The 27421-nt window shown below is 53.3% G+C and overlaps 2 protein-coding genes across 3 annotated transcripts; one reads left to right on the top strand and one right to left on the bottom strand.

Moving 5' to 3' along the window:
- Positions 1 to 80: 80 nt before the first annotated feature.
- GIGYF1 (GRB10 interacting GYF protein 1) lies at positions 81 to 12746 on the top strand. The gene is made up of 29 exons (XM_090276776.1): positions 81 to 169; positions 3237 to 3363; positions 4516 to 4744; positions 5422 to 5572; positions 5642 to 5700; positions 5817 to 5928; positions 6023 to 6152; positions 6261 to 6356; positions 6514 to 6625; positions 6726 to 6834; positions 7168 to 7208; positions 7449 to 7619; positions 7849 to 8099; positions 8233 to 8341; positions 8855 to 8992; positions 9167 to 9267; positions 9495 to 9666; positions 9785 to 9951; positions 10076 to 10176; positions 10258 to 10374; positions 10514 to 10614; positions 10736 to 10818; positions 10923 to 11069; positions 11155 to 11382; positions 11621 to 11805; positions 11906 to 12066; positions 12157 to 12323; positions 12405 to 12534; positions 12634 to 12746. Exons 6-29 carry the CDS (start codon positions 5894 to 5896, stop codon positions 12684 to 12686), a joined length of 3105 nt encoding a protein of 1034 aa, XP_090132902.1. The 5' UTR covers positions 81 to 169; positions 3237 to 3363; positions 4516 to 4744; positions 5422 to 5572; positions 5642 to 5700; positions 5817 to 5893; the 3' UTR covers positions 12687 to 12746.
- A 2432-nt stretch (positions 12747 to 15178) lies between these two features.
- GNB2 (G protein subunit beta 2) lies at positions 15179 to 20431 on the bottom strand. 2 transcript variants are annotated; one of them, XM_090276777.1, is made up of 10 exons: positions 20273 to 20431; positions 17843 to 17988; positions 17586 to 17624; positions 17356 to 17462; positions 16957 to 17020; positions 16707 to 16869; positions 16545 to 16611; positions 16039 to 16240; positions 15733 to 15949; positions 15179 to 15651 (listed from the first exon to the last, which is right to left on the bottom strand). In XM_090276777.1, exons 2-10 carry the CDS (start codon positions 17897 to 17899, stop codon positions 15545 to 15547), a joined length of 1023 nt encoding a protein of 340 aa, XP_090132903.1. In that variant the 5' UTR covers positions 17900 to 17988; positions 20273 to 20431; the 3' UTR covers positions 15179 to 15544. The 2 variants fall into 2 exon arrangements, with proteins under 2 accessions (XP_090132903.1, XP_090132904.1); XM_090276778.1 differs by lacking the exon at positions 20273 to 20431 and having other exon boundaries at positions 17843 to 18004.
- Positions 20432 to 27421: the final 6990 nt, after the last annotated feature.

The raw sequence follows: 27421 nt of genomic DNA, 5'->3' as shown, positions 1-27421 counted from the left end.
AGCCATCTTGCTACAAACACAAACAGAGAGGAGCGGCCGCCGCGGGAGCGCCAGCGCCCCTTCCCCTGCCGCCCCCGCCGCCCCCGGCCCGCCTCGCGCCGCCAGCCCGCCGCTCGCCAGCCGCCGCCTAAGCCCTGTGACCGGAACCTTGCGCCGCCTGCCAGCCGTGGTAAGCGCTCGGTGGCCCCTCCGCCCCCGGCCCGCAGCCGGGCCCGGGGCAGGCCCGCCCCCGACGCCGAGGCGGCCGCGCTGAGCTTGCAAGAGCCAGAGCCAGAGCGCGCGGGCCACCAGCACGGACCTCCCCTGGCTCCTCCGGAGGCCGCTGCCGCCCGGTGCGCCCGCTTCCGAGCCCTAGGGTGGGTCCCTCCCCCGGTGCGGCCTCCAGGGCTGCTGTCCCTCCCGGGGGGCGGCCGCCCTCGCCCCACGCACCTGGCGCCCCTCCCTGAAGGGCACGCTGTCCTCCCGGCCGGCCCGCCTCCTTCCCACCCCCGCGCTCCTAACGGTCGTGCTCCGATCCCTCTGAAACCCGGCCAGGGATCCCAGGTCTCCCCCTGCCAGCCTCCTCCGCCAGGTCGGCTCGGGGGCCCCCGACCCGAATGCTCAGCGCTCCCCGGAGATTCCTCAACGTGCCTACGGGTTCTTGTTGGAATTAGCTGGGCCCTGCGTGTCTTAAAGTCCAAGCATTGCACGACTGTGGTAAACGTGGAATCCTTTCCCGATAACCAGAGCAGCTCTGCTGGGTCTTCACCTGAATTTACTTGCAGCTAACAACACTAGTGCTTGGTCATCGGGGTCCCCTTGCTCCGCCCGTGCTCAACGCGTCAGTCTTTTCTTTTGCCAGCCTGGGCCCTTCCCGGTCCGTCCCCCTGATGCAGCAGCTCCACCGCTAAGGCCCCTCTCACACTTCGTCTCCCCCCACCCAAGTTAACTTGAAGGAGATCCTCATATCACACCTCTTACCCAGTCATGACTCGAATTCCCAGTAAGCTTCCAAGTCTGGTCCATCACAACGCAGGCCCTGGGAGAGGCTAAATCAATACTTGTTGGCTGGTTCTTTTCCTCCAGCCACCCAAGTCTTACTCCCCTTCTGCTCCTCAGTGCTGCTTTTACACACCCTCTGCTGCTCCTTCGAGCTCACATGCCGGTTGCAACTTAGCTCCCCACCAACAGCCCCCAACTTGCCTCTGCGATTTAAACACCATGGGTCCCAACAGGCAGGTCCCCGTTGCTGCTCACAGTGCTGGGGGGAATTTGCTTTCTGGTTCCTTCATCTGTTTTGTTTCCTGTGCAATTCCAGGCCACCTACCTTCTCTCCAGCTCCAGTTTTGTTTTCTGCATTGTAGGTCTAGCATGTCATTGGGAAAGGTTGAGGCAGAGCTGGACTTTGTGTTGCTGTCATGGCCTGTAGACCAGGTACCATATGGTGATTACAGTCAATTGAGTTGTGTTCTAGACCCCTGACCTAGCTTTTTCAGCCAGTGGATGTATTAGTATTGTGTGTGATGTGATGGAGTAAAGGACCCCATCTTTCCCTTGCTTTTATATCTGTGGTTGGAATTTGGAGTAGGAAAAACAGCCCACTTTAGAGCAGAGAAGGTGAGAAAAGGCAGCTATATGAAGGGTTTTTTAAAAATCTTACCGAGAAATTTGAAATGGCTTAAAACTCAACAAATATGTTTGAGAGTGTGGAGTAGTTCCCGCTGCTTTACTTGCATGCCCCTTCTCTAGTCTGGATAGAGTGGGGACCTGTTGGTACCCTGCTGGGGCAGCTGCAACCTCTCTTCCTTATTTTCCCTGGCTGGAGCCCAAGACTGGGCAAGTGGGCAGAAGGGTTCAGATGAGTTAAAGTATGGAAGTGCTTTGAAAACTTAACTAGTAGACATGCTGAGGGGCAGCATTTGTCAGGATGGCTCAGAGAGGAGAGAGTTGGAATAGCTGACCAACCAAGGGGATTCTGCTTGCACTGCTTTCTAAGCCCCTGAGTTCTCATTTAGGGAGAATCTTTCCATCTTGAGAAAGGGCAAAGTCACCTCCAACAGGCTTGGTTGGGGCTGGGCAGTTTTGCTCAAATGTTGGGGAATTTGGTATTCTACTTCTGTTAATAATGATACTTTTCTGTGCCAAGACACATTGCTCTGGATTGGGGCTAATTTCAGGATTGACGGAATGAGGAAATAATGTTCTTAACTTAGTGTGTACTTGGACCCCCTATTCTCTGGATCTTTACCTTCTCCCGTGTGTTCTGAACCCCAGAGAACAGCCTCCCCTCCTGTTCCTTCAAGCCTGTTGTGAGCGTCCAGGACCAGTGTGTGTCCTATCTCCTTGACTCCGGCAGGGGGCAGCCTTTTAATAGCAATAATTTGGATGCCAGGGGAGTGAGAGTATACTGAGGCCTAAGAGGAGCTGATAGATGAGGCAGGCAGATGCTGAGGACAGGGCAAGGGGTGGGGGCTAAGCTAGAATGAATCTGTGAGAAATCCTTAGATCAGATAGCCAGGAGAGGCTGTGTCCCCACGCCCCTGCTTGCTTACGCTCCACCCTTTCCTTCACTGGAAAAGAATCCAAACACTTGGCTTTGAGAGTTTGTGGTAGAGAAAATTAGGGGAAATTTTTATTTATTTTTTTTACTCTAGTCTTTTCCCAAGGATTTCCCTCCCGGCAGGGTTTCAGATTTCTCTCATTGAATAGTATAATCAGGGAATTATTTCCTTACTCTTCAGAAGGGAGAATGAACTGCGGTAAATTTGGTTTCTCTCATCTTTTATTTTTCCCCATAAACAGAGAGAATAGGTGTTTACCTCTGCACATGGTATAGAGGAGGGTTTCTCAAACATGGTAATATTGACATTTTGGGCCAGATAATTCTCTGTTGTGGAGGGCTGTTCTATGCATTGTAGGATGTTTAGCAGCATCCCTGGCCTCTACCCACTAGATGCCAGTAGCACTTCCCAGTGATGCCAACCAAATATGTCTCCAGATTTTGTCAAGTGTCTTCTGGAGAGCAGAGTGCCCCCCGCCCCTAGTTGAGAAGCATGTGGAAAGACATACCTGCTTAGAGGGATGGAAATTGTGGGAGGCATGCATGCTGTTTGGCGAGGAAGGGCCAGTTAGCCAGCCACCAGCTCTGGGATCAGGTCCTCCTCCTTCCCAGCCCACCTGGAGACTTGACCTTTTTATCCAGTGTTCCTGTGCTTCCTACCCTCTTCCCTGAATGCTTCCTATTTTTGCCTCTGCAGTTTTCCTGCTCATACTGGGAGCCACTTTTCCTCACTTTGCTCCTTACAACTGGGACAGAAAGGCAAAGGCCAGCCGTGGAAAGCACCAAGGAGTGCCGCCTTTGCCACTCCCTGGCAGGGTGGGAGGGTGAGTTGTCCCTTTTCTGTTCCCTTCTCCCCACAGCAACCTTTCATGTCGCAGGATTCCTTTGTTCCTCTAGAAGATGAGCTCTTCTGGAGTGAACTGGAGGAGGTTCAGAACAGTCTCTATTGAGGTTTGTTTGAAGGAATTTGAGGTGTTTTTCTTGGAATGGGGAAGACTTAGGTATGTGATAGCTATCCCCAAATACCTTTTTTTTTCCCTAAACCTTTTTTTTTTTAATGGTGATAACATATATACCATTTTAACTTTAAAAAAATAATAATTTATTTGTTTGTTTATTTATTCATTTTTAGAGAGAGGGGAAAGGAGGAGAGAGAGGGAGAGAAACATCACTGTGTGGTTGCCTCTCACTCACTCCCCCAACTGGGGACCTGACGTGCAACCTAGTCATGTGCCCTGACTGGGAATTGAACCAGCAACACTTGGCTCGCAGGATGAAGCTCAATCCACTGAGCCAAAACAGCCAGGGCCCATTTTAACTATTTTTAAGTGTACAGTTCTGCAACATTAAATACATTCACATGTTGTGCAACTGTCACCACCATCTGTCTCCAGAACTTTTTCATTTGCCCCATTTCAGCTGATACTCTGTACCCATTAAACAACTCACCTTGCCCTGTACCCTTGGCACCCACCACTCTACTCTCTTGTGTCTTTGAATTTGATTCCTCTGGGAATCTCATATAAGAGGAATCATACAGTATCTGTTCTTTTGTGACTGGCTTGTTTCACTTAGCATAAAGTCTTCAAGTTCTGTACATTGGCCGAATTACATAAGGGTTGTAGCATTGAAAAAAATCATCTTACTCCGCTGTCTGGGGAGGCCTACTTGAATTCCGTGAAGAGAAGAGCTTTTCAACAGACTTGTCTTATGATGGCTGTGTGTGCCATATCATGTTCCATCACCAGGAGTATCTAGCCAGAGCAGTTGTAGAAGAGATGCCCCTACCGAGGGAGGTCACCCCTACTCTAACTGGTCTCAGAAGTTCCATTTCAGCCTAGGATGCTGGGATTCTGGGAGTAGGTCCTCTTTCTGTCCTGGAGTTCTGTGTTGTCTTCTGCTGTGCAGCTATAGGTGAGAGAGCCTCTGCCCCTTGACCCCTCTGATAGAAACCCTTTTTCCTCCTTCCTTCCTAGAGTTGTGGAGTCTTGGAGTTGATGGCCACTGTGGAGGTGCTCCAGTCCAGTGCCCTCCCCAACCAGTGAGGAAACCCTTGCGCAGCCCCCTGAACCCCTGCTTGCCTGGAACCGCCAGGGATGAGCTGCTTCCTGAGAGCCTCCTCTACTGGTCCTTAGAGGGACAGGCCACTGCCAACGCTGCCACTTTCATCAGCCTCACTGTCTCTGACCTTATTTGTACTTTATGGTGAGGGGTCTTCTTTCCAGCTTGTATGATCATAACCTTGTTTCCGTATTGGCTCTTTTTATTTGTGCTTGGGCTCTTCCTGATCCCAGGAAAGGGGTTTAGGTGTTGGTTCCTGTTGGTAAATCAGCCCATGGGTGAACTGGCTAGACTTGCCTATATGCAGTCTTCAAAGTGTGCCCCATCTTTGTCCCTGGAATAGCGTCCCCATGCCTACTCTCCTTGTACTGGGTTTCTCTTGAAACTAACTCTAGACACCAAGTAGCCAGCTCTGAAAATTTTCAGGTGGGAAGTACATAATTTTTCTCTCAAGTTAATCTCTAATCCTTCTCTCCATAGCCGACCTTTTTTTCTGTCTGGAATATTTGTGGTTCTAGTGGGATTTTTTGTTTTTGTTTTATCTTTGTCCTGAATGTCTATGAAAACCTGAAGCACCCCCTTACTGAATACTGTGCCATGTGGTGAGAGTGCTAAGACCTAGAGAGGTGCCTGGCATGTTCTCTGCCCACTTCTAGCACCTCAGTCAGGCTTTGCTCATGAGGCTGAACATATGGGGGGACAGAGATAAGGAGGAGCAGGGGCTATGGTCACTGGTATGCAGGACAGAGGAGGGCTCGAAGCAGGGAGACCTGTCTGACCCATTAATTTAACCCACCTTCTTCCCCTCACCTCTCATTAAGGATTTTTCCCAGATGTAAAAGTCCCTCCCTGGGCACCACTGCGGTCAGACCAGCATCCAGTAGTTTGGGAACCCTGGTCTCTCCAGCATAGGCTCCTGCCTGAAGAGAGGCTGGTCCCTGCTCTACCTGTTGCCCGGAGCAAGGCTTCCAGGTGGGTATGGGTCGAGGGTGGGTACCCCTGCAGAAACAGAAGGGGCTCTAGCTGCCCTCTTTCCCTCAGGTCTCCCCCTGTTGTGACTCTGGTTAGCTCATGGTGTGAGTGGCACCTGGTTGGTTTAGGTAAGTCATTTTAGAGCCAGTTACTGTGCCCACCATGGTGGGGGACTTATTTCATATCCTCTCGGGGTTGTCTGGGTGTGTTCTCTCCAAGCCCAGTGTACCCTGTGCCTCCACAGGTGTTTGGAGAGTAAACTCTTAAGTCCCATCACCCCTGCTCATCTCCTCTGACCTCTACAACACACTCAGCTCCACAATGGCAGCAGAGACCCTCAACTTTGGGCCTGAGTGGTGAGTCAGACGTGCTTTGGCTGGTGTGGGGAAGCCAGGAAGAAAGGGGCTGCTCAGACTCCTGTCTTTCTCCTTCCCTGTGTTCCTTTTCTAGGCTGAGGGCCCTTTCTAGTGGTGGCAGTGTGGCCTCCCCACCCCCATCCCCTGCCATGCCCAAATACAAGCTGGCTGACTATCGATATGGGCGAGAGGAGATGCTGGCCCTCTATATCAAGGAGAACAAGGTGAGGAGCAGGTGTGGGTGGGGTATGTGGCCCAATTGCCTATTCAGCCTTAGTCATGAAGAGGTCCCAGGAGTATGTGGTATCTTGCTCTCCTGCCCTGATTGTCAGGTGCCCGATGAGCTGCAGGACAAGGAATTTGCTGCGGTGCTACAGGAGGAGCCACTGCAGCCCCTGGCACTGGAGCCTCTGACTGAGGAGGAGCAGGTGAGACTGAGCTGGGTTAGCTGTGGGCTGGGGCATTGTAGCTCTATCTTGGAGTGGGGCTGGATTGGGAAGACAGATGGGGGAGGATGCAGTTCGGGATAGCGCGGTGGCAGGCAGGTACCTGGGTCCTCACTCCCATCCCTGACTCCCTCCTCAGAGAAACTTCTCCCTGTCAGTGAACAGTGTGGCTGTGCTGAGGCTGATGGGGAAAGGGGCTGCCCCCACCTCAGGCAGCACCTCCCGTGGCAGGGGCAGCACACGGAGCCGAGGTAGGGGGAGCGATAATATGTTCTGGGGCAAGAGGGGTGGGGGGGCTGTGGTCTTGAAGATGTGCAGTGGTGATCTCTGTGCATCTCATTTCATTTCTAGGCCGTGGCCGTGGTGACAGTTGCTTTTACCAAAGAAGCATTGAAGAAGGCGACGGGGCCTTTGGTCGAAACCCCCGGGAGATCCAGCGTAGCCAGAGTTGGGATGACAGGTGCAGGCTGGAAGGAGATGGCATAGAAACAGAGCAGAGAGAAGCCCCAGGGTTAAGATCCAGGGTCCCCTGGCAAAAGGCTTGGCTCTTTGTCATTTAAGGGCAATAGAAGACCAACCAAATAAGCCCTGGTCAGAGATCGAGCTCTCTGCCTTCTTACCCCTGTCGCTCTGCCCTTCTGGATCAGCTCCCTCCCAGGCCTGACTTTTTCCTAGTCCCCTATCCCCTCCTCCCCTCCACCTTTCTTGGGGCAGAATGGACAGGTGTGCAGAGATCTCAAAGGTCAGGGAGAGGAAGCTGTCCACCTTTGACCAACATCTTTCTGTCCTGCAGAGGCGAGAGGCGGTTTGAGAAGTCGGCCAGGAGGGATGGAGGTATGGATAGTAGTGGGTCAGGTGCCAGGCCCTAAAGGTCATTGAGAGGTGGGGAGAGACTGAAATGGGTGGACCCAATAAAGGGGACATTTCCTGGGTAAGATGGGGGGGGTGGGGGCGCAAGAGGACTCAGAGTTGGGCTCATCTTTATCAGTGGGGATTATAGAGTCTCCCAAGAGGCTGTGGCTGCAACTTTACTGACTGTGTCTTCCCCCACTTGTGTTTTCCCCCATCCCCAAGCACGATCCGGGTTTGAGGAGGGAGGGGCTGGTCCGAGGAAGGAACATGCCCGCTCAGATAGTGAGAACTGGCGTTCTCTCCGGGAGGAGCAAGAGGAAGAAGAGGAGGGCAGCTGGAGACTTGGGGCAGGACCTCGGCGAGATGGTGACCGCTGGCGTTCATCCAGCCCTGGTGAGACTGGGGCCAGATGAGTGTTGTAGGGGGCGGGGTGAGGGGCAGCAAGAACATCCTGTGCAGGGGGCTTTCATGGCCAGAAGGAGGGAGCTAAAAGTGTTCTCTAGTAGAGTGCATTGGGGAGCAGTCCTGGAAATGCTGGTGGTCCCAGGGGGTTGGGGGGCAGCAGAAGAGGACCCTCTGGCTCTACTGGGATACTCATTCTTCTCTGACTTTTCCTGCCCAGATGGTGGCCCCCGCTCTGCTGGCTGGCGGGAACATGGGGACCGACGTCGCAAGTTTGAATTTGATTTGCGAGGGGATCGAGGAGGGTGTGAAGAGGAGGGACGGGGTGGGGGGGTCAACTCTCATCTCCGGAGGTGCCGAGGGCCTGATGGCTTTGATGACGACAAGGATGGGCTCCCAGAGTGGTGCCTGGATGATGAGGATGAAGAAATGGGTACCTTTGATGCTTCCGGGGCCTTCTTGCCTCTCAAGGTATCCATCCATGAGGAGACTTGGGGAAGATTTTTATTAGAGTATGGTGGGAACTGCCTTGATGAGATCCTCCTATTCATACCTGTTTGTCCTGTGCCCCTCACCTCCCATTGTATCCCCTAATCCCATGCAGAAGGGCCCCAAGGAGCCCATTCCTGAGGAGCAGGAGCTCGACTTCCAGGGTCTGGAAGAAGAAGAGGAAGAGCCTTCCGAAGGGCTGGATGAGGAGGGGCCTGAGGCAGGTAAGCCTGCAGGGGGTAGGGTAAGGAGAAGGCCTGAGAGCCTGGAACTGGGCCAGGTGGGCAGAGGGTTTCCTCACCAGGCTGGGTACAGGCTGTCCACTCACCTGTAGCAGAAGGCTGCTTAGAAACTCAAGGAAAGCAGATACAGGTGTGGGGAGAAACCCGGAAACAACAGGGCTGTGTCTTAAAGGAAGTGTGTCATAAAAATCAAGCCCGATCATAGTGACCTTTGCAAATCCCTTAAAGAATCTGTAAAACAGTAGTACATTTATGGTGTTGTGCATACATTCCTCGGCAGCGCCGTGGATACACATGCCACTGTCCAGTGTTGTAGGGGCAAAAGAGGAAGTGTGCAAAGTGGGGTTTGCAGTGTTGAGTCACTGAAAGTTAAGTTGGTGGACTCAAAATCCAGAGGCCCAAGATCTGGCCACAAATGGAGGGTTTGTGCTAAATCATTTTTAAAGCCTTTTAGCTCTTTGGTTTTGAGCTCTGGTAATTACCCTTCTCTTTCAGATGGGAAGGAACTGACCCCACTGCCACCTGCAGAGGAGAAGTCTAGCTCTTCATCCCCACTGGCTACCTTGGGCCCACTCTGGGGCACTAATGGGGAAGGAGGTGATGCTGTGGAGAAAGACCTGCCAGTTGCTGAAGGTAGCCAGAGGGTGGGGCTGCATTTTCTCTGGAGGTGCATGAGGTATTGGGGGGCTAGAGTAGAGCCTGTTTTTCTGGAATGAGGGTGGATAGGGGACTATCTTGTGCCTTCTCTGGACTGGCCCCCCCCTACTTCCCCACCCCTCAATTCCACCTTCTTGTCTTTGCTCCCAGGAGATGATTTGAGGGCAGTGCAGCTGAGTCCTGGGGTGGCCTCACCCCCTGGCCCGCCTGGAGATCTGGAAGATGATGAAGGCTTGAAGCACCTGCAGCAGGTTGGGTGGGGGCAGGAGGCCTTAGAAGGCTCTAGGGATCTACCCCTACAGGAGGACAGAGCGCCATTGTTAATCTGTGTGTCTGCCTGGGTACCAAGCTCTTCCCCATCTGTCCCACTGCATCCAGCTCAGCATCCAGCTCACCCCAGCCCGACCTTAACCCCAACCCCATCCTGCTGTTGCTGTGATTGGGCAGTTGAGCCTTCCCTCTCTCCCTGGGCTCCCAGGAGGCAGAGAAGCTTGTGGCATCCCTGCAGGACAGCTCCCTGGAGGAGGAGCAATTCACAGCCGCCATGCAGGCCCAGGGACTGCGCCACTCTGCAGCTGCCACTGCCCTTCCCCTCAGCCACGGTGCAGCCCGGAAGTGGTTCTACAAGGACCCACAGGGAGAGATCCAAGGTGCCCTGGAGAGTATGGGGCATGCAGGAGAGCTCCTGGGGGTGAGGCACAACGTCATTCTGTTTCAGGGCTTCTTTGGCACACCTTTCTAACCAAAGCCCCCCTTCCCTCGGTCCAGGCCCCTTCACAACACAGGAGATGGCAGAGTGGTTTCAGGCAGGCTACTTCTCCATGGCCCTACTTGTGAAGCGTGGCTGTGATGAGGGCTTCCAGCCACTGGGTGAGGTCATCAAGATGTGGGGTCGTGTGCCCTTTGCCCCGGGCCCCTCGCCACCCCCACTGCTGGTGAGCATATCCACTTTTGGGCAGGGCGGGGTGGGGAGGGCAGGAGCCTGATGGATGTCAGGTGGGTTGTGTGGAGCATGACAAGGTCAGAGCTGCGAGTATGTATACTCTCACTCTTCCTCAGGGAAACATGGACCAGGAGCGGCTGAAGAAGCAACAGGAGCTAGCAGCAGCGGCCTTGTACCAGCAGCTGCAGCACCAGCAGTTTCTTCAGCTGGTCAATAGGTACAGGGGCCTAGAAGGGCCTATAGAGATGTGCACTGGCTATAGGGGCAGCCCCCCTCATGCCTGTCTTCCTATCCACAGCCGCCCCCTCCAGCAGTGCGGGCTCCGGGAAAAGGCGGCTTTGGGGGACCTGACGCCACCGCAGCAGCAGCAGCTTACAGCCTTCCTGCAACAGCTCCAAGCTCTCAAACCTCCCAGGTCTGTGGGCTGCTCTCTGTCTGTCGCATCACAGTCATTGCTTGGCTGCATGTATGAACCCTCAGAATATGTAAAGTCGGGAGATGGAGCAGCCTGGAGATGGGTTTAGGGTGCTGAGAATCAGTGCTTTGTTCCTCAGAGGTGGAGACCAGAACCTGCTCCCGACGATGAACCGGTCCTTGTCGGTGCCAGATTCAGGCTCACTCTGGGACATACATACCTCAGCCTCATCACAGTCAGGTATGTGACCAGCCCAGCAGTCTCTGGGGAAGTAGGGACCACAGGAGCTGTGCCTCCCCCTCAGGTTGTTTCAGTCCAGGGGGCCTCAGCTCCCTCCTGTAGCTGCCTTTGACTCCTGCAGGCGGTGAGGCCAGTCTTTGGGACATACCAATTAACTCTTCGACTCAGGGTCCAATTCTAGAACAACTCCAGCTGCAACATAAAGTGAGTAGGCATCCTGGGGCTGGAGTCCTTGGTGTCAGGGGCTGGGCTGACACAGGGAAGTCGCTGTGCCCCCGTGTCTGATGTCTGATGTTGTTGACTGTCAGTTACAAGAGCGCAGAGAAGTGGAGCTCAGGGTGAAGCGGGAGGAGGAGGAGCGCAAGCGCCGAGAGGAGAAGCGACGCCAGCAGCAGCAGCAGCAGGAGGAGCAGAAGCGGCGGCAGGAGGAAGAGGAGTTGTTTCGGCGCAAGCAGGTGGATGCCCACCCAGCTAAGCCCTCAGCCTGCTTGACATGAGCTTGGGGCTAGATTGCTAACTGTCACTGTCTCTGTGGTTCAGGTGCGGCAACAGGAGCTACTGCTGAAGCTACTGCAGCAACAGCAGGCAGTGGCCGCAGTCCCAGTGCCGCCTGCACCCAGCTCCCCGCCCCCACTGTGGGCTGGCCTGGCCAAGCAAGGACTCTCCATGAAGACGCTGCTTGAGCTGCAGTTAGAGGGCGAGCGACAGCTGCATAAGCAGCCTCCACCTCGGGAGCCATCACGGGTCCAGGCCCCCAACCACCGTGTGGTGAGCAAGCTGGGCCCTTCCCTGATTGACTTAAAACTTTTGGGGCCTCAGGAACCCCTTCCAGTCAGCTATCAGGGTGACCCGGGAGTGGGGTGGGGAGCTCTGGTCCATACCTGACTCTGAAGTATCTCCTATGTGGTCCTTACTTCCCCCTTTGACACATAAATAAGCCTCCCCACTTAGTTTTCTTGAGTGTGTCCCTGTTTGGGCCACCCTGACTTCCTGCCATCTGTACCAGCTTGGGGGCCTGGGCGCAGCCCCCCAGAACCAGTGGGTGTCTGAGTCTGGGCCACTGTGGGGCGGGCCCGACAAGAGTGGGGGCGGCAGTGTCGGCCTGGGGCTTTGGGAGGACACCCTCAAGAGCAGCGGGAGCCTGGCCCGCAGCCTGGGCCTGAAGAACAGCCGGAGCAGCCCCTCTCTCAGGTGGGTGCTGAGGCCTGCAGGGTGTGGGCTAGGATTGGGATGGAAAGATGTGGAACACCTGAACTGATCTCTTGCCTGTAATCCTCCTCGTCCCACTTAGTGACTCGTACAGCCACCTGTCAGGTCGGCCTGTGCGCAAAAAGACTGAGGAGGAAGAGAAGCTGCTGAAGCTGTTACAGGGCATCCCCAGGCCCCAAGATGGCTTCACCCAGTGGTGTGAGCAGATGCTGCACACACTGAGCACCACGGGCAGCCTTGATGGTATGGGTGGCAGACCCTGGGTGTTTGGGTTGGGCCAGGGTGCCAGACCTACATCAGGTAGGCCCTGACAGCTACCATCCTGCCCTGTAGTGCCCATGGCTGTAGCGATCCTCAAGGAGGTGGAATCCCCCTATGATGTCCATGATTATATTCGTTCCTGCCTGGGGGACACGCTGGAAGCCAAAGAATTTGCCAAACAATTCCTGGAGCGGAGAGCTAAGCAAAAAGCCAGCCAACAACGGCAGCAGCAGCAACAGGTGAGGTTTCACATCCCCTGCAGGTGAGGATAAGGTCGCTCAGCCCGTCCTGACTCCCACTTGCTCTCTGCTGCCTGGCAGGAGGCTTGGTTGAGCAGTGGCTCTCTGCAGACCACCTTTCAGACCAACCACAGCACCAAACTGGGCCCTGGAGAGGGCAGCAAGGCCAAGAGGCGTGCACTAATGCTGCACTCGGACCCCAGCATCTTGGGTATGTTTTGGGGGTAGGGCCAGCGAGAAAGCTTTTTCCTCAGCATGGAGCAGGCACCTATAGGTGAGAAAGCTCAAACCCAGCTTCTTCTGGCTCCAGGGTACTCCCTACATGGACCTTCTGGTGAGATCGAGAGCGTGGATGACTACTGACCAGCCCATCCCACCAGCCCCCCTGGGCTGTAGGCCAGGGGCAACAGCAGCAGCTTGGACCGTTGGGTCCCCAGCCTGCAGGCTCCCAACAAAGGAGCATAGGAGGAAGCAGGGGCAGGGTCCCCAGCACTTGTTACAAACCACACGATGCACCTTAACTCACCCACCACGAGGCACTTTAATAGATTGGGGAGAAGGGGGGTTTTTTTGCTTTTTTTTTTTTCTTTAAAAAAATTTTTAAACAACATTGAAGAAAACGTTAGGAGAGACAAAATAATATTGTTAAAAACTATACGCACCCTTTTCCCCTCTGGGGATTGCGGGGGTGACATGGAAGGTCCACAGAGTTTTTGGTTTTGTTTTTTAAGAAAAACAAAAAACTATGAAAAAAAAAAGATTAGGAGGCTGAAAGAAAAAACACACTGTTATTTTGGGGCATTGGGGACATGGCCCCACCGATCTGTCCTGCCTGGCCCCCAAGGCTGCACTTACCCTCCCTGCCCGGTCGGCCACTGGGGTAACTGGAAGCTGGGGTGCCAGCAGTTTGCACATCGAGGACCTCTCAGCCCCACCGGCCGGACTGCTGTGAAAGGCCCCCTTGTTGCTATGACTGTGGCAGAGGTGTCTGGGGTTGGGGCCAAAGGAGCCCCTTTGCTTTGCTGCTTTGGGGGAAAGTTGCACAAATGGGCCAGGCTACCTCCCCTCCCTAGGTGGCTGACGGGGTCAATGGCAGAGGGCCAGCCAGTGCCAACCTCATCTGGCTGTCAGGGCAGCAAAACTTCCACTCTGGTCCTGGTGAGGGGCTTCCCCCACCACTGCCATTGGGGGAACTGGGTGTGAAGCAGAAAGCCCCAGCTCCCTGCCTTGCCACGTGAATGTATTCCTTGGGCCACAAGCTCCTGCTTCCACCCCTTGTGCGCGGTGGGGGCAGAGCAGTTCCTCCAGGAGCTGGAGAGGCACCACATAATGACTTCTCCTGTGAAGGGGGTGAGAGGAGAGGCCCAGGAGGCCAAGGGAATGGGTAGCTTGGAGCTTCAGGTTGCAGTGTCAGGCTGTTAGGGAACCCTGCTCCTGCAGCTGGCTGGCTGTGTGGGATATGGACCACCCAGCTTTGCCTTGACCCCTTCATTGACCAAACTGGAGAGGAGTGGCCTCTCCCCTCCCTGCACCCGTGATGTTTTTAATGTTGGGTAAGGTGGTGGGGTGGGGTAGTCAAGAACAGAAGTGTCTGTTTCTCCTAAGGGAAGAGGTGGTCCTTCTGTTCACTGACCTGTTCCCTATCACCTGCCTAGGTTTGTCTCCATTTGTGTGTGTGTGTGTTTTTTTTAACAGTTTGTTAAATCTTTTGGGTTTTTCACCTAGCTTCTCCTGTTGACCTCACTGCTCAGAGTGCAGTATTAGGGCAGGACTCTGCCACTGCCTCCCCTCCATGAATGTATTTCTCCTTCCTGCCCTGGGGAAATGGGGAGTAGCCACCCGTTTTCTTTCCCCATCCATCCCCAGAGAGACCACATTTTTGTTTTTTTTTTTGTTTTGTTTTTGCACCAAAGTGGCAACTGGGTCAGTGTTGCGGGGGTGGGAAAGCTAGCCTGGGGGTGGATGGGTGGAGGGACTCCCTCCACCTGCTTCTCCCTGGTTTCAACAGTGTTAGCGTCAGTGAAAAGACAATATTCTCTAAAGCAATAAGGGGGTGATGGGCCAGGGGAAAATGTCTTGCTGCTGCTGGCCCCCCAGCTCCCCCTTTCCTCACGCCAGTATTTGGCGGCATTAGAGGTGTGGGGGGGGGAGTACTGTTGTGAGTGAATGTAACTGCCCCCACCCCTGCCGCAGCCAATGCAGGGGGAGGGGGGATGACACTTCCCCTCTCTTCCTCTCCCCCCCCACCCCCCTCAGCTAGACTGAATTTAGGGGGGCCCTTGAGCCTGGAGAGGCCTTAACCCTGTGAGGAAGTGTAGGGGGAGCCCTCTCCCATCCTATCCCCTTCTGAGAGTGGTCAATGTTTACAAGCCCCTGAGCCCAAAAGCCCAGGGACTCAGCCCCCATTGCTCTCTTCCCAGCCCATCTTCCCGGGCCTCAGCTGCTCTCCTGCCCTTCCTGGGGTTCGGGTGGGTACAGGGGCCTTCTGTATCCCTTTGTCTGCCGTGTACCCACAATTTCCTCCATCCTGTTACTCCTCCCTCTTCTACCTGCCCTTGTAAATACTCACCCCACCCCAATAAAACTTGGCGTGTGTTCCTTTCTGCCTCTGTATTTTTTTCTTGGGGGAAGGGGAGGCAGAGTTCAGAGGAAGAGCTACAGGTAGGAGTAGTTGGTAGAATGGAGGGCTATTTTTAGGAACAATTGCAGCCCTACTGGGCTAAGTCCTATCTCTGCTCCACCTTTGGTCTGAGAAGAATGGGATTTTTCTCTTTTTGCCTCCTACTTGGTAGGACCCCATACTCTGCAGCTGATATGCCCTCCCAGAAGTGAGGAAGACAAGCAGAGCAACCAGGTACAGAGTTGGAATTGGTTCCTTTATGGAAAAACTGAAAATATAATAAAAATTAAAATAAAACCAGTTTTAAAAAAGCCAGCCCCTGGAGTTTCCACCTCCTGCCTCTGACCCTCCAGGGGGATGAGGCCCTGACTCCAGGGCAGCTAAAGAAGGGCTTTCTGCCCCTCTTCCCCCATTCTATCCCCATCTTTATTTCCACAGTGGGGGCCCCTGGGAGGAACCAAACCTGGGTAGGGAAGCAGGGACCCAAGGCCCTGTGGCCAGGGGAGGGAAGCTCATGTGCCTCCAGCCCCAAAGCTCCCGGCCTGTAGTGTGGGCATGGGCAAGGCCCCTCCTGGCCGGGCCCAGTTGGGGGTTGGGGCTTTTAGTTCCAGATCTTGAGGAAGGAGTCCCAGGAGCCTGTGGCCACAGCCATGCCATCATCAGTGACCCCAAGGCAGCTCACACGGTTGTCGTGACCAGCGAGGACACCTGTAAGGGAGGGGTACATCAGAACTAATCCAGCCTGGGTTCCCTGTCTTCACCTGTCCCCACCCAGCACCCAGCTCTCACCTGCACGGTCGCCCTTCATGGCATCCCAGATGTTGCAATTGAAGTCATCATAGCCAGCGAGCAGCAGCCGGCCACTGCGAGAGAAGGCAACAGAGGTGATGCCACAGATGATGTTGTCGTGGGAATACATGAGGAGCTCCTGGTCTGCCCGCAGGTCAAAGAGGCGGCACGTGGCATCGTCAGAGCCGGTGGTGAAGGCATAGCCATTAGGGAAGAACTATAGGACAGAACCAGAGTGGAATAAGGATACAGAGCAGGGCCAAGAGCCTGGCAGAGATGGGCCAGCTCAGCCTTCCCAGAACTTACAGCCACAGCATTGATGTCAGATTCATGGCCAATGAAGGTCTGTCTACACATTGAGTCCCGCACATCCCACAGCTTGATAGAGGCATCACAGGCACCTGACACAAAGGTGCGGCCATCGGGGGCCAGTGACAAGGACATCACATCCCCACTGTGTCCAGCAAAACCCACTGTCTGCTGGCCTGTCTCAATGTCCCACAGGGCACTAGAAAGGTGACAGGAAGAAGGAAAGGATCAGAGAGGAATGCAGGCAGACTCCATGCATACCCAACCCCCCACATGTGAGTCCAGTCCTGGCAGCCTCCATAGAAGGAGCACCAGGAGCCAGAGTCACAGAAGCCTACTTTTGTCTTCTTCCTGCAACAGGAGAAGGAGGCTAACTGTTCAGCATAAGAGCTCTGCCCTTATTTGTTCAGGATGTGTGCATTACATGTTGAGCACTGAGGCAGTGGTCCCCCAAGCAGGAACTGTGGGTGAACCCCAACTGCCTACCCCTGGCAGGGCCTCACCAGGTGGTGTCCCCAGAGCTGGTGATGATTTGGTTGTCATCCAGGAAGCGGCAGCAAGACAGGTACCCTGGGGAAAGGGGCTGGTCAACCGGGTCTTATAAGGAAGGGCAGCACAGCCTATCCCCTACCAATAGCACCTGTACCCTACCAGGCCCCTCTCACCAGTATGGCCAGGCAGCTCCCGGCTGACCCTGACATTGCCCTCACGGGTCTTGAGGCTGTAGATGGAGCAGATGTTGTCCAACCCCCCACAGGCCACAAAGTTCCCTGAGGGTGCGTAAGCACAGGTCATGACCCAGGAGGAGCGCAGTGGGATGGCATGGACCTAGGGAGGATGGACAGTGCCCAAGGTCAGAGCTAACCAGACAGGGCCTGCAGCCCAGCCCCATCCAGCCTCAGGCATCACCTCTACCTTGTTGGTGGTATAGCTGTCCCAGATGATGAGCTTTCCATCCTGGGAGGCACTGACCAGCAGCCTGTTGGAAGGTAGCAAGAGATAGGAATAGGGGTCAGGATGTGAAGCTCCCTCTGGAGAAAGGGATACCCTTACCAATGTCCCATACTGGGGGAGCCCCTTCTGAGACAACTCCCAGTGGCAGCTCAGAAGTTCCTGTCAGTATGGTCCTCTTTCTGGTCTCCTGGGTATATCTGGGAGTCACAGTCTTCCCAAACATACTGGCAGTATGGGCATCCTGTTCATCTCCCCAGAACTACAAGGCTGCCTCTGTCCACAGCCCTAATTCTGCTTGCTGTAACCTTAGCTCCAGGGAAAACATGAAAGCTCAGCACCCAGTCCCAACCACACACACACCTTGAGTCTGTCCCCCAGTGCATGGCATAGATCTTTGCCAGGTGCCCACGGAGGGTCCTCCGTGTCCTCATCTGGATTCTCCCCACTGGGTCCAGCCCAGCTGTGATCTGGAGGTGGAGGCAGAATAGGTCAGGGAGGGTCAGGTGGCAGAACCCATTAAGCAGTATGCCTCAAATCCTTGCCACGTGCTTCTTCCCTTAATCCCAAATCCAGCCCTAGATCCATCTCACCTGGGTCAGTGTTGAATCCCCACATGCTTTTCGGGCATCCTGTACGAGACAGATGAGCCAGTCAGAGGCAGGAGAGAAGACAAGGGAATGAGAGGAGAGGAAAGAACACAGGGAACGGGGGTGTGGAAAGGATAAAACAGTAAGGGGTTAGGGTACACACCCATACACAAAGAACAGCCCCCCACCTCTAGCACACACAGCCGCCTGGCACTGCCAACTCAGCCCCCCACCCCCAGCTCAGCCGGCCAGGCTCTCACCCGGATTTGGTTCCGGAGCTGCTCAGCCTCCTGTCTCAGTTGCTCCAGCTCACTCATGGCGCCGGGTCCGTGGGGCGGGGTTGGGGGCGGCTGGGGGCCGCGGGACGGGGGCTGGGGGAGGCAGCTCCTCGCCTCTGGCCCAAGGCCTGGGGGATTGCAGGGCTGACGTCAGGCCCAAGGCCACATGGCAAAAAAGGGGAGAAAGGCGGGTTGAAGCCCACAGACACGGGTGAACACTGGGCAGAAAGGAAAAGGGACAGCAGTAGGGGCGTGGGTGTCCCGTGCAGAACCCAGGGCCTCAGGCACAGATGTGGCCTAGGAATAGCTGACTTCCCCAATCTTCCTCCCGCCCCCCGGAAACGGTGCGGGAAATGCAAGAGGAAGCGCAGGGGAAACCCCTCCCTCGGACAGAAGCCCGGGCAGGACACCCGCGACAGGAACTGGGGGCGGGGGGTGAAGGCGGGGCGGGGGTAGAGTCCCTTCAAAACAGACCAGGCATCTGCCCCAGCCCACACAGGCACCGCCCAACTAGCACCTTATTTTAAAAGGGGCGGTGCCTCTTTAAATTCACCCCCACACGCCGCACACCTTCCGCACACACCCTCCAAGCTTAGACGATTGCGGGTGGGGGGTAGACAAAAAGGGGGAGGCTGGACTGTTCGTGGGGTTGCCTAGGCAACCGTCACCCGGACTGAGAGCACCTCATTGGTGAAGTGTCCCCACCCTAGCCCGGTTGCCAAGGCAACCGCATCCAAGGCAAAGACCTGTAGGGTGGGTGACCCCACCCCCGGCCCCATCGCCCCCGCCTGACCCAGCCTCCCTCTCCTCCCCAGAGCCGCCCAGGGTGGCTGTTTACAAGATTTGGGAAAAGCCGATTGGGCACTAATAGGTTCGGGACGGCTCACCCCGGATAATCCCTGGGCCGGCTGCGCCCATTAGCCGCCTGCAGAAGGTGGAGGCGAGGGTGGTGGGGAAGACAACCTCAAGCCGCTGCTCCCTCCAGAGCCGAGGCCGCCCGCTCCGGCGCGCCGCACAAAGCTCGTGGGAGCCGCTCACAAGTAATTAAGGCCCCGAAGAGCGGTCCCCCGCCCAGAGGCGCAGAGCTGCTCTCTCCCCGGCGCGGGCGGGCGAGCGAGTGGCGGCTCCAGGCGGCCCGGCCCTGCGCCCTCAGCACCCCAGGATCCCAACCCGCGGGCTCGTCGCTGGGGCTCCAGGGGCCTGGCTGGCTCCGCTCCAGGACCCGGAGTCCTGCCGCCTCCCCACTCCCAGACACCTGTGTGATCTCGCCATGCACACTGCACTCTGCCAATCCGGGCGTCCCCCACTCTGCTCCCACTTCCTCCAGGCCTGGGCGTTCCTCTTCCCCACTGACATTTCCCCTCTGTCAGTTCAGCTTTCTATGCCAGCGCCGGGGGATGCCCCTCAGAGAAAGTAAAGAAGGGACAAAGCCCCTCACTGCACCTCCCCCAGCTCCGGACAAAGCCCCTTCCTTCCAGCTGCCAGCAGCCCCGGACGGGTAGCAACACCAGAGACCAGGGGCAGACGAAAGCCGACCAGAGGAAGCTGTTGGGGGCTGGGGCGACGCTCTTAGCCCTCAGTCCCCATCACCCTCCAGAGCCCCCTCAGCGTCCCCCAAATTCTGGGCACACAGCAGCTGGGTCCCAAGGAGAAATGGGGGTCCCACCGCCTCCGCAAGTCCGGCGAGGCGAAGGGGAGGGGACAAGGGAGGGTCCCGGATCTGGCAGCTGGAAGGCGCGGGCCAGTGTAGCGCAGCGAAGCGTAGTGGGCCAGGCTCTCCGGCCCCCACGACCTCCATTTTGCCCAAAAGAATGCTAGGCAGGGGGTGGGGGCTCCCGGGAGCTAGGCTTGGGGTTAGGACTAGTAAAAGAAAAGGGGTGCCATGGGCTCCCTTCCAGGGTGATGGGGCCAGAAAACACAGGCAGAACCCAAATCGAGGGTGGGGTAGTGGCGAAGGAAAGGGTGGCCTCGCGGCCTTGCCTGCCTCTCTGAGGATTCTGGAGTTTTGCAAGACGAATGCTGCCGGGGGTGCGAAATGGGAAACACGAGGGGTGCTATCCAGGGGCAAACAGGAGTGGAGGTGGGGGAAGGGGGCGGACCGGGGCCTACAGGAAGCTCTGAATTTGCTCCCAACTTCTCAGGGAGCAAGAGGCAGGCGGAGCCCCAACGGCATCAAGGGTCAGACAAAATGTTCCAAATGCTGCAGGGAGGGCGTGCATTATCGCGGGCGAGGGTCCCCCAGTTCCCCTTCCGGGTTTAGGAGCGACAGAGCCAGAGGAAAGGAGGGAAAGTCTGGGCAGTTACGTCCGCTCCCAAGAGGCCAGATCCGGGAGACGGAAAGAAGAAAGATTTCGCTCCCCCATGGGAATTTGGGGATGGGGGAGTAAGGACTCCTTTCGTCAGCGGAGGTACCTGTGGTGGTGGGACTCTATAAAGGGTCGCTACAGGAGCAAGGAAGGTCCTGTCTTCCTCCGCGGCGGAGGCGGCAGCGACGGCGACGCGGATGGATTCTCTCAGTCACCCCAACTTAACCGTCCAGCGTTGCTCTCCCCAGAGCGGAGGGATCCCGCCCGCCAGTGACGCGGCTGTCGCCGCCGCGCCCAGGACCCGGCTGGGCGAAACCAATTACTTAGTAGGGGGAGAACGGAACGGTAAATACTACTTGGGCAAAGATCGACTCGGTCACAACGAACATATTACGCCACACTATTTCGACGCAAAACGGGCCAAAATTAATGCTTTGGTTCCCGAGAAGGTGTAAGACATCTCTCCCTGGGGCTGAAAGAAGTGGTACCGGCATAGGGGAGGGTGAAACTGCTTTAGTCACGTGACCTACCCTCCCGGATTGGGTGCCTCCAGACGGAAGGGAAGCTCGACGCCTCAGTTCTTGGTTTGATCACGCCCCCGCCCTCTAAGGCCACGCCTCTCCTCAGGGAACAGAGCCCAAGAGATCCTAACCCGCGCACAGCTGGGCCTCCAGGGGGCTGCGGAAAGGGGCAGCGGTTCCGGAAGTCCCTGAGCTGGAAAGAGTGGGGAACGCTGCGGTCCCCTGAGAACCTGGGAATGCCGTCAGAAGGGTCTTACTGAGGCAATTTCTTACCGAAAGTAGGCTTTTGTAGACCTCTTCATAGGGCTGCATGACACTAATAACACATGTATTGAGTTCCATACTAATTTAATCCTCACGACAATATTATGAAGTCAAGTACAGCATTATTTCCATTTTATAGTAGTGGAAATGATTCCTAGGACTGCAGAGTACACATATGAGCCAAGGCAGCTTTAGTGAATTAATTGTGCAATGATAACAATACTAGCCTCTTGATGAACCTCCCTGTGGACCATCCCTGTAAAGGGATGAGAATGTAAGTATAGGCCTATTTCCAACTCTAAAATGAGTGTGTTGACAGCTATCTGTCCTGCAAGTCACCTTGGATTGTTATGGAATCCCCACGGACTGTGAAAATGCTTTGGAAAGTTTTAAGTCAATGAATAGTCTTCATTGAGTCCTCGTGTAATTTAAAAATAAAGTAGCAAAACAGACATTTTTCCTTTAGCCTGTTATAGGCATTAAAAATAGTTTTCAAAGCAAAAAGTAACATTCTTAGTAATGCACAAATTTGTTTTGTGTGCACTTACCAGTTCATTGATATATTAGCAGTAAATAATAGATGTCAGTCAGATGTTAGAATTTGGAAGGGACCCTACAGATAATTTACATCAAATTCCTCTCAATCTACAGATGGGCAAAGTGACTTCCTTGAAGTCACTTAGAAAACTAGCAGCCTAGAACTAGAACCCAATTTTGTTAATTTCTATAGGGCATCTGACACTACTTCGTCTCACTTTGGTTTCTGTGCTAATATGCTTCCCTATTTTAACTCATTTAGCAAATACTTATCGAATCCCAAAGACCTATCAGCCACTGTCCAGGGCACTGAGACTACAATCCCAAACATGCACCCTCTCTGCCTGAAGAGAGCTTGCAGTTTTACAAAGGAGACAGATGATAGATAACTATTGAAATAACAGAGCTGGAGTCCTGGAAGTGCCACTTAATGACAGCAGAACATTTGGGAAGGAAGATTAAGAGTTTTAATTTGGGATGTGTTAGGTTTGAGGTGCCTAAGAGGTGCTAGGAAGAATGTTCAGGAGGTGGCTATGCAAACAGGTCTGGGGCTCAGCAGAAGAATCTGAGCTGGATTAGAGCCTTGAGAGTGAGTGGCATTTTTGAGCAGATGAAGTCATAAAGAGGTTCAGGGAAAAGACAAGATGGCCTAAGACCAATCCCTGAGGAGCTCCAACATTAAATGTCAGGCAGAGGAGGACAAACTGCCAAAGGGGAAGCCAGAGAGTTAAGAAAATCAGGAGAATCTGAGTTCTGGAAGCCGAAAGAAAAGAGCATTCCAAAAAGGGAATAGTAAACTATGTTGACTGCTGCAGAGAGATGAAGCAAGACTAGACTGGGAAGTGCACATAGGATTAAGTGGAAGCCACTGGTGACTTTGCTGGAGCATTTGCAATGGATGCTCTGCTTGCAGTGGACTGGGGGTGAGAAATGAGGCAGTGGAGATAACCAAAGTGGCCAAGGCTTTGGGAATCTTGGCTTTGAGGGGGTATAGAAAGGTGGGGTATGAGTGGAAGGAGAATGTGGAATCAAGAGATTTGTGTTTTGATGGGAGTTACTAGAGCTTGTTTAGATGATAATGGGAAGGACAGGTGAGTGGTGGTGGGTAAGGGAGGTGAAGGATACAGAGAGGCAGGGGTTAATCAATGGATGACCAATTTCTCTGAGAATGGAGAAGCCCTGGAGCACATGTGGAGAGCCTGGTTCTAACAGGCCATGGGACACTTCCTCCTTCCTCTGACTTCTTTCTCAGGCTTCTCCTTGACCTTCTTCCCCTCCTCAGGGCATTCTGTAAATGTTTTTTCTAGGGTCCTGACTTCAGCCTCCTCTTCTCACTTTCTGTGCTATTCACTGGTGACTTTATTCATTACTGTGACTAACTAACCCCTAATCACTCATAATTCTCAAACCTCTATCTGCAGCCCAGCTCTTTTCATGTGCAGACTTGGCATATGTCCAATTGCAGACTGAAGATCTCCAACTGGATGCTCACGGACAGTGGTGTGCTAGAGCCAGCTTGTGCCAACTCAGACCAGCTAACAAGGCCCCATTGTGTACCCCTTTTCCTCATTTCTCCTTGTTCAGTGAAGTCATGTTTATAGTAGTAACTCATAATCATCATGGTGGCTGTATTTATGCCATGAAAATCAGCAGATGTTTCAGATCAGGGCTCCCCTTTTCCGAAGAGCTGGTTGTTAAAACATTCACTACACACCACTGCTCTCAGACATACTCACACAGTATATTCAAAACTAAGTTAATCTTCCACCACACCCCACTCTACCCAACCCTACCCTATCTCTGAGTCTCTTGGCCCATTTAACACCATCCACCTAGGAGCGTCTCACTTCCTCATTGCACATATCTCGACAATGGTCAACTAGTTAGTATAGTCCAGGCTGCTATAACAGAGTCCCAAAATTTCAGTGGCTTAAGTGACAACCCCAAAGTAGATCCTCCAGGACTGTGGGGGCATCTCTGCCATCCTCAACACATAGCGTCCATCTCTGTGTCCATTGTGGCCCAGGCAGCTTCCACTATCATACTTGAATCTCATCCATTGAGAAGGGGGGTGGAGTGGGAAGCAAAAGTGCTTTCCTATTAAAGGGCACCACTAACCTCTGCTCAGAAGTTGGTCAGATGAAAGGAAGGCTGGGATATGTAGTCTCTAGCCATATACTTAACCAAAACATTATTAATAAAGAAAAAGGGAGATGGCTATTGATGTAAGGCTAGCAGTCTATGTCACTGGTGGATACATCTTGTCAATGCTGCCTCTTGTATATTGCTTAAATCCATCCCTTCTATTGTATGCCAGCTGGTTTTTGCCTATCTCCTGCCCTCTAAGATAGACTTTTTCTAATGAGCCTACCAAAACACAGCGATAGATATCTTCCTAAAATGCAAATTGAAACATATAATGTTGCTGTTCAAAACCATGTGATAGTTCCCCATTGATTCCATAAGAAGAACCAAACTTCTTTGCATGACACACAGGCTGGGTATTGTCCTTTCTACTCAGTCAGAATGCCTTCCACCATCACTTCAACTCTATTTTCTTGTCAGCTGGGAAAATTCAGGTCATTTTCTCAGGCTTAGTTTCAATATTGTCTCCCTGACCACACTGTTGTTTGTGCCTCACCGCAATGCTGGCTGCATTCCTATTGCAGCCTCACTGGACTATTTATTTCTGGGCACTTGCCACCCCTAGCTATGGAATCCCTGTGCAGCCAAGGCACTTGGTTTATCTGTCAGAGGCTGGGAGAGAGCTCACCAAGCAATGAGCTGATCCTCGCAAGATACTAAATCATTTCCAAGGTGTAGGGTTTGAGGGTCCTGGTCCTAGTATCTTTGATGTCATTACCAGGTGCTCAGATTTGACCAATCTGAATGTGGGCCTGGAATGTGAGAACTTCTAGATGACTTTGTTGAATTAGCTGTTTAATCATCCATCTTCCAGGATAGATATTAATCTTGATGAGAATTGCATTAAGGTATATAAACCATTTTATTCCCAGTGTCTATCAAGCACCTAGAAAATGTTCATGAAATGAATAAAATCATGGCAACATTTTCCCCAGGATCAATGCTTGTCACTCTTCAAATCTCAGCTATCACTTACCAACTGAGTGACCTGGGGCAAATCATTTAATCTCTCCATGCCTCTGTTTCCCATGAAAAATGCAGAAAATAATCAGGTCATTATGAGAACTAAATTACTTAATTTTTGTAAAGCATTTATAACAGTGCCTGGCATATAGTAGATGTCTTGTGTTTGCCATATAAAAAGAGTTCAGACATGAATGAATTGCTCCTTTACTACTTTTCCAGTCTAATCTCTCCCTGACAGTGGTTTCAGCCACCAGTTCATATCAAACCCTCCTTCTAGACTGAGCTTCTAACAATTTTCACATATGCCAGAAATGTTCATGACTCCATGCTATTGCACATGCTATTCTCTGTAAGACCTTTCCCACCTTGCACACCAGTGAACCCCTATTCATCCTTCACAATTCAGCTCAAACTTCACTTCTAGAAGCCTCCCTGGGCTCTCAGAAACAGGTAGCCCCTCTCTCTTTTGGGCCTCCACTTCATCCCCTTTCATGCATGTCTGAGCTCCCCACTGCACCCAAACTCCCTGAGACCTGGGATATATCTTATGCACTTCAGTATTCCCATGCCACACACAATATCTGGCACATGGTAGCCATAAAAGATGCTTGTTAAATCATTGAATGGATGAATGAAATACATCAATAAACTTTACCTTAACTACTTCCATAATACAGTAGAATAGCACATCAGATCCCATGATAAATGAAGATTGGCCACAGTTGAGTGGGAGGTAAATCAAGTCTAGTCTTGTAGTTAGCTAACTAGCTTTTCCACCCACCATCACAAGAAAATTACCAGAGGGACTTCTCATTACTAGATAGGCTACAGGTTCCTAACTTATGAATAATAACATTAAAGCCTCAAAAACTCCCCAGGGACCTTCTTGGGACCCAATGTCTACTGAATAGTCTTATATGCCTAGATCTTAGCCAGGCACTTGATTTGGGCATCATATTGAGCCCTACAGCTGTCCTACAGATGGAACAGTAAAGTTTAGAAAGGGACACAGATGTGTTATGAAATAGAGTTATCTGTCAACTGGCTGATAAGAGATGTCAGGTCTAGTCCTGGCTCTGTCCCATTTGGCTATGTGACCCAAGACATGGCTCTGCCTCTATCTGGGGAAATCCCTGTAAAATCTAGGAGTTGGGTCAGTAAGGTTTCTTTGGACTGAGGCAATTTCTTTTTATTTCTTTTCTTTTTTAAAGACTTTATTTATTTACTTTTAGAGAGAAGGGAAGGGACAGAGAAAGAGAGGGAGAGAAACATCAATGCGTGGTTGCCTCTCATTTGTCCCCAACCTGGGACCTGGCCTGCAACCCAGGCATGTGCCCTGACTGGGAATCAAACCGGTGGCCCTTTGGTTCACAGACTGGCACTCTATCCACTGAGCCACACCAGCCAGGGCTTGAGGCAGTTACTTAATGTGAGATCCAAAGTGAGGTGGGGAAGGCGGTAGTGGGAATTGACAAGGTATACTTACAGGAGAAGTGGAGAAACATCACTAAATCTTATAAAAGGAGACACGAAGGACATAAATAGAATAAATTTCCCCTCCAGGGTCCCTTTAATCCTCACCTCAGCATTTTGAAAGATGAAACAGTAGAGGTGCCCAGAGGTTAAGGGGGTCATCCAATTCATCCAGGCCTCAACTTATGGCAGCCAATGACTGACTTAAGGTCACTCAAGAATATTTCAATTTCTCAGCGCTTGAGTTGGCTCCTTCCCTTTTAACTCATCCCTTCCACTGAAGCCCAGACGCCTCCAGTCTGGGAAGCCAGGCCTGGACTCGGAACCAACTCATAGCATGTAAAATACCCAGGTTGCTAGGGGGTTACCCATGAGCCAGCTTAAATCTGTCCTTCCAGAGTGGGCAGCTGGTGAGCAGAGAATCTGCAGGAGCATGCTGCCATCACACAGTACATTCTTCCTCTGACATCTCTGATCTTAATGCTGTTCCCACCCCTAAACAAGTAGGTGGCAGTGCCCCCAACACATGTATTCACATGCACACACATACATTACACATATGCACATACCTACACACATGCTCATGTAAGTCTCACAGCTAAATCAGGATGTCAGAGTTCCTCCCTCACATTCACTATCAAAATTGCTGTGGAGGGGGCTTCACGCCAGGAGCCTAGAAGACTCTAGGAGCCTTCTAGTGGCTTACTTTATAAATGCCTTCTGAGGAGAGCAGATAAAGAAAGCAAGCTAAAGCTGGGTTAGCTGAGCACAATGTGTGAATGTGTATACTAGTGTGTATGTATAAAGCCCAGGCAGCACGGGACGGGAAAGGAAAAGAGGGCCCATCAGAAAGACAACCGTAGAGAGAAACGGAGAAGATGGAGACACACGCCCACCCATACATCTCCCTCTCCTTCTTCCCTTCCCTCTCACTCCCAGTGATTTCATTCAGGCCTGAGTATGGCAGAACCTTCCTCAGGAGCCTGAAGGATGAACGACTCTCCCAGCCCATGGCGTCCTCTCCTTGACCCCATTTTAAAAAGTGAGGGAGCAGGGGCCCCAGCAGTCATCCTGCAAAGTCCTGGTCTCCGGATGGACAGGGTCTCCATCTCTTGAGTACTCCTGCTCTCTGCATGCATGTCACTTAGGACCAGGGCGGGTCTCAACGTCCCTGCTAACCACCCGCTTATAACCTCTCCGCCACCCAATGTTGCGGTGTCTGTCCCTTTAAAGCAGCGGCCCCTAGCTGGGTTATTGTCTCTTCTCTTAGCCAATCCGCGGTGCTCTTAGGGGCGGGGGGATCTGGCCTCCCGATTGGCCACCCCGCGCCCCGCCCCGCCCCGCCCGGG

The sequence above is a fragment of the Furipterus horrens genome, unplaced genomic scaffold (genome assembly GCF_987537825.1).
Source record: "Furipterus horrens unplaced genomic scaffold, mFurHor1.1.pri manual_scaffold_5, whole genome shotgun sequence".
NCBI lineage: Eukaryota > Metazoa > Chordata > Mammalia > Chiroptera > Furipteridae > Furipterus > Furipterus horrens.
Note: the sequence above shows the minus strand (reverse complement) of the source record. Positions and strands in the feature narration are given on the sequence as shown.

What these genes read in the sequence shown, in the direction of transcription:
- GIGYF1 (XM_090276776.1), top strand. Translation starts at nt 5,894, where the DNA reads ATGGCAGCAGAGACCCTCAACTTTGGGCCTGAGTG. An exon ending in CCTCGCCACCCCCACTGCTG is followed by an intron (nt 9,952 to 10,075) that starts GTGAGCATATCC and finishes ACTCTTCCTCAG; the next exon opens with GGAAACATGGACCAGGAGCG. An exon ending in CTCAGCCTCATCACAGTCAG is followed by an intron (nt 10,615 to 10,735) that starts GTATGTGACCAG and finishes TGACTCCTGCAG; the next exon opens with GCGGTGAGGCCAGTCTTTGG.
- GNB2 (XM_090276777.1), bottom strand. Translation starts at nt 17,899, where the DNA reads ATGAGTGAGCTGGAGCAACTGAGACAGGAGGCTGAGCAGCTCCGGAAC. An exon ending in GGGATTCAACACTGACCCAG is followed by an intron (nt 17,463 to 17,585) that starts GTGAGATGGATC and finishes CTCCACCTCCAG; the next exon opens with ATCACAGCTGGGCTGGACCC. An exon ending in GGAGCTGCCTGGCCATACTG is followed by an intron (nt 16,612 to 16,706) that starts GTGAGAGGGGCC and finishes CCCTTTCCCCAG; the next exon opens with GGTACCTGTCTTGCTGCCGC.